The sequence below is a fragment of the Glycine max genome, chromosome 16 (assembly GCF_000004515.6).
Source record: "Glycine max cultivar Williams 82 chromosome 16, Glycine_max_v4.0, whole genome shotgun sequence".
Taxonomy (NCBI): domain Eukaryota; kingdom Viridiplantae; phylum Streptophyta; class Magnoliopsida; order Fabales; family Fabaceae; genus Glycine; species Glycine max.
Genome location: NC_038252.2, coordinates 26,975,378 through 26,981,172, shown reverse-complemented (window position 1 = coordinate 26,981,172; position 5,795 = coordinate 26,975,378). Strand labels below are relative to the sequence as shown.

General features: G+C 30.2%; 1 protein-coding gene across 1 annotated transcript; it reads right to left on the bottom strand.

The window, feature by feature from the left end:
- Window positions 1-1,137: 1,137 nt before the first annotated feature.
- On the bottom strand, window positions 1,138-4,155 carry LOC100785018 (guanosine deaminase). The gene is made up of 9 exons (XM_041010233.1): window positions 4,113-4,155; window positions 3,810-3,888; window positions 3,587-3,665; window positions 3,227-3,268; window positions 2,950-3,059; window positions 2,612-2,691; window positions 2,250-2,423; window positions 1,851-1,955; window positions 1,138-1,376 (listed from the first exon to the last, which is right to left on the bottom strand). Exons 5-9 carry the CDS (start codon window positions 3,011-3,013, stop codon window positions 1,206-1,208), a joined length of 594 nt encoding a protein of 197 aa, XP_040866167.1. The 5' UTR covers window positions 3,014-3,059; window positions 3,227-3,268; window positions 3,587-3,665; window positions 3,810-3,888; window positions 4,113-4,155; the 3' UTR covers window positions 1,138-1,205.
- Between the last annotated feature and the right edge of the window lie 1,640 nt (window positions 4,156-5,795).

Here is a 5,795-nt window from a genome sequence, read left to right as displayed (position 1 = left end):
TTATCTTCAATTAAAACAAATTTTAATATTAAAACATGTCAATATTTATATATTAAACATATAATTTACTAAAAATCATGCTAAGATTTTTAAAAAATCACCTCAATTTTTGTTAACATAAAATTGAAAAAAATTCTTATTGATTATTAAGAGACTCTTGATAATTTCTACTGGTGAGCATCGAGCGACGTCCTAGGACTATGTGGTATAATTCAGATCATTTTATATTTTATTAAATTACAGATTATTTAATATTTTAACTTTCAAATTTTACCGAGCCATTTAAAATATATATTATTCTGGCCTAGTCATTTTCCATATTATATATTATTCATGACACATTTTCAATTATGAAATAATTATAAATAAAAATAAGTAAATCACGTTTCTATATTAATACTTGTGTAGTTTGGCATTTTTTATTTGTTAGTTGAATATTAATAATGTTTTTCAAAATAAATTTCTTATCACGTATGAAGTTTCTACACATATAAAAATCATTTGGCAATAATGTCAAAGGCTTTACACTATTGTAAAAAGATGTTTGAGCATCGGTTTTACTAAGCATGTAAAGACGGTTTTGAATTTTCTTTGTAGTTAATGTCGTAGAAAGTCAAAACTTTTTATATTGGTTCTTAAAAAACCATCTTAAAAAAATTACACATTCTAAGACGATTCTTTAAAAAATAACCGTCTTAAAAAGATTACATTCTAAGATCGTTTGTCAAATAATCGTCTTAGAATATATATTTTTTTTAAAAAGAAAAATAAAATAAATTTAGAATTATAAGATAATTTTCGAAATAACCGTTTTAGAATAAGACAATTTTTTAAATAACCATCTTAAAATATTTTTTTAAAGAAAAAAAAATTAAAATAATATATTGAGTTACGTAAGACTTGGAAGTTCTAAGATATGCACAAAGCAAATGGTCTCAGTCAAGTGACCTATATATATAAAAAAGTATATTGAGTTAGCTACAAGAATTCTAGCTCAAGTGAATGATTAAAATTATATATTATATTATTATTTGGATAAAATATATTTTTAATTTTTATATTTTCAGTAAAAATTGATATTACTTCTCATACTTTAATCTTCCTCAATTTAATTCCTAAATTTTAGAAAAATAATGATTTTTTTTTCTTATCAAAAGAAGATTTTAATCATGAAGAATGACAAAAATCATTACTTTTTATAAAATTTAAGTATTAAATTGATTAAACTTCTTTAGCAAATTTGCCGCTTTGCCATCAGCCCTTTTAATCTCCAATTGTGCTTTCAGGTAGAATCCAGTGCCTCGCAATGCATCTGAAATGAAGTCATCGAATCCAATAGCAATTGCAGCCTCTGCCTTTGCTCCATAAACCAACCTCTATATAAATAAAGTGAATATTGTAAGAAAATGTGCCCGAGAGTAAGCATTGTAAAATGAATTTAATTTTCATGTACTCTATCTTTAAAGATTTTTAAATAATCAACTAATCCGAGATTAATATAAATTAATTTTTAAAATAATTATTATAAGAATCAATAATCTTTTCTTTCTTTTGGCAGCTAATTTACAATAACTCAGTATCTATTAAACCAACTAAATTAAACTCACTTGATTATAAAAGTTAGTAATCATACAATACAGTATTATTTATGATTAAATAATAGTGTGAAAAAAAAACTTTTACAATATTAATGTACTTTGAGATAGTGGTTTGGGATAATATGTATGAAGTCTTGGTTAGAACCTTAATGGAACTATTGTACACAAAATTGTACTTTAATTAAATTCTTGTAAAATTAATAAAAGGTATAGATAAATTGAGAAGCATATAAAAAATAGGACATTTCCAACCTTAACTCCTGAGAGGTGAATTGCTCCAAAGCACATAGGGCAAGGTTCACAAGAAGCATATATTTCACAGTCTGAAAGTTCTATCTGGTTTAACTTTTCACAAGCCTGCAAAATGAAATCATTGAGTTTAAAATACAAATCCTAATAATTGCACAAATTATGTTTGCTGCACATAAAGCTGAAAAAAATGCAGAGTAATGTTCAATTAGTTCTGTTTTCATGGAATTTAAGATGTTATAAAGTTTGACTGAAACCATAGCTCCGAAGAGTAAGACAAAAAATTGATAAATTCTGGTGGTGAACTCGTCACAAAGATTAGATATTAAAATTTCAATTGGAGATTAAACTTAACATCATGATTTTACTATGGCAACTTATGCAGTGAATTAAATTAAGAACCTTGAGAAGGAAGTAAGCAGAGTTAAGGGTAAGATCGCTGCAATGATCAACATTTTCTGCAGAAAGATTGTCGGCAGAGCAAACCGTTCCGGACACAGAAACCACTGCAACATTGATTAGAAATGCCACAAACAGTGCGAATCCACTTTCCATGAGAAAGTATCTACATGCATCCTGCGTAATCAAGCAAATAAATCATCATATTAAGTTTATTTTATACTTTGTCAGTTATTAATGCTTTGTTTATCTTCTGAGTGGCTTACTTTGTCACTTATAATTTAGTCTAAAAATTAATGATGTATCGATTCTTTAAATAAAGACAGAAAAGTAATTAAGTTAAGGAAGAAGCATCCAGCCATTACAAAAACTAGCTCGTTTCCCCAAAGAAGCATCCAGCCATTACAAAAACTAGGATTGATATCAGCAGTTCTAACTTCCTTACCTGTGCAAACAGTAACACCCAAAAAATTATAAATTACTAAGGCTAAGAGAAACATATTTGAGGATAAGACAAAATTTAAATTCTCCTTTGCTAGTCCTTGACTGTTTAAAACTGACAAACATATCTTACCATAAAAAGAAAAATTGAAAGGAAATAAATGATTCAAAGAAAACTTAAACATTATCATGAGATTATAATATCTTAAATGAGATATATTATATATTCATAATTCTTAATCATTACAAAAAGCAAAATTACCCCAAATCTCTGCAGACCAAGAAATAAGAGGGTGCTGCAACCAGTTATTAGAACTCTTGCCCATACAGGGATGTGGAAGAGTATGTTCAAAGCAAAGGCTGTGCCAATCACTGTCACAATCAAGTTTAGATAAAATTAATGAGCATCAAAGTATATAGTCTGATTCAACTTATATATATAATCGTCAACCTTATGAAAAAGCCTTTAACAAAAAGTGTAATTATTTAAAAAAAAAAAACAAGAAAGCAATTCCAAAGCTGCTAAGAATAGTACGTACTACCTTGTTATTTGCTTATGAATAATATTAGCAATTCCAAAGCTGCAGAATTCAAATCACAATAATTATTTCTCAATGAGAAAGTATATATCTCAATATGTCATAATCTTCACATATATTTTATATAACTATCCACTTCTCTCTCATTTTTCTACTCGCGTCAATGGCTCATGTTTCCACTAGTTACATATCACAAGTACAATCTCAATTATCATACTAGGTGAGAACTTGTAAAACAATATATATGAATCATTCTGTTATATATATAATTAATTAATTATTAATCTGTGCTTTGGTCATTTATGTTCTCTGAAGCATCCAATCACACATGCATTTTGCAGTGTTCATTTAGGATCTTACCAGTGGTTACGCAGAGATTTGTAGCCAATGATTGAATTATAAGCACAAACACCAGTCCGATTAGTATTACCCACAGTAGCTGAATACAACACAACATATAATTTCAATTTTATAGCTTATATATATATATATATATATTATGTAAGCTAAGAAAACCTCATATCAATACATCTTTAATTTTGTGCCATAAAGGAAGACACATATATTACAGAGTGAGAGTTACTGTTTCTAGGATCAAGGTAAGCCAAGGAGACTAGAAAGCCAGGACCTACATGTGGAAGGAACCTTTTCCACCCAGGTTTCTGTATCATCATTAATGCATAAATGTTAAAAATGTACATATCAGATAGATGAAGCTAATTAATAAGAGTCACCCTATACATAAATGCACCAAAAGAATGTGACTCGAGAACTTATATCTAAACACAACTTAAATGAACTTCTTTAGAACAAAAGTTAATACATGAATAACTGATCTAAGTTTTGTATAAAAAAGTTAAAAATTAAGACAAAGAAGGAGAAGGACCTCATGATTTGAGGAGTCATCGTGATGAGATGGTGTAGGAAGGTTATTAGAGGGTGATCTACAACTTCTTTGGTGTTCAAACAAGTCAGTGTTCCATCTTCATGCCTCTTTCAAAGAGCTAGCTAACATCCACGTCAGTGTTCCAACTTCTTTGGCTTTCTCTTTTGGTTTTCACTTTCAGAACTGAAATTTATCAATCTCCAACACTGCCTTCATGCTCCAACCTTCTCTTTCAGAACTCAAAATCACTCTTGAAACATTAACACACTCAGGCAACCAGCACAATAAAGAACAAAAAATAATAACAGAACACATGAGCCTCAAAAACCTCAACTATAGCTGCCAACACAATCTCTGGCAAATAAAATCTGTAATGACAAAAAAATAGTGCAAAGAGAAAAGAAATAGAGGAAAAAAGAAAGAAAGATCATCAGTTTTTGGGAACCTTCATGAAGCGTCGCAGTCGCTATTTCCGACCTCCAAATGTGACGCTGCTGTGATTTCCAGCCTCCATATGCGACCCCACCATGATTTTTGGCCTCCATAGCGTCGTCGTTCACACTCTCAGAACGCTTCCCGTTACCCCCAAATGTGAAAGTGCAAACAACGCCATCTTTTGCCAGAGAGAGAAAGTGAGAGAGAGAAAAGTGAGAGAGAGAAAAGTGAGATAGAAATTAAAGGTTTGTGCTGCCCGATAAAATAAGAGAGAGAGGGAGAGAAAAAAAACAAGAAAAAGTATAGCCATTCAAAGACGGTTGGGTAAAACCGTCTTTGTACCCGTCCTTAATCTTACAATATAATAACAATACTGCCATTTCATTATTTTCAAAGACGGGTTCTACCAACCGATGTTGTTAGCGCGTCGTAGTAAACAAGTTTTGTAGTAGTGTTATGTTAGTTGCATTTTTAGACAATTTCGGTTAGAGGTAAAAGCATATAGTCTTTGTCATGAAATAAATTTAAAGACATTAATTAATTATTTGATAGACTTCATGTGTGTGTGCAACTTCATTTCATTTAGATGTAAATGCATATAGTTTCCAGAAAAATAGAAATAACATTAAAAATTTAATATTAATTTTCATAAAATCGATGTTAGTAAAAATTTGATGACATTTTTATAAATAAAGTGTTTTTGTTAATTTCGATTTTATAAGAAATTTGTGTGTTTTCGTTAACATTAATTTTGATAAAACTGATCTTGTTATGATTTTCTTAACATTTATTTTTAATAAAGTCCATGTTATGAGAGTTAAGTTAACATGTTTTTTTTTAAAAAAACCTATGTTGTTCTTTTTATAATATTAAACCCAAATTCAGAATCCATTGTTCACATCTAAGAGAAAACCCAAAGGTCTAGTGAAAAATTGGAGCCCTAGTCAGTCTCCGTTGGCGGTATCTTGACATTTGAGTGTCGTCGCTGCTGTCTCCGTTGGCGGTATCTTGACATTTGAGTGTCGATGGTGTTGTTGCCAATGCCACCAGTATCTTCCCCAAACCTTTGGTTTGAAAACCTCTTTGTTGTCCTCTCCGGCATTTCCGCCGTCGCCGACGCTGATTTCTTCCCCAATCCCTCTCTTCTCTGTTATTGTTTGTCTCTCGACCTTGAGTTGCGTGAGCGTTAGCTGCAATCTTTGTCTAACAAGGTATGCAAAATTTTCTTTTGGCATTATGATTGCGAGC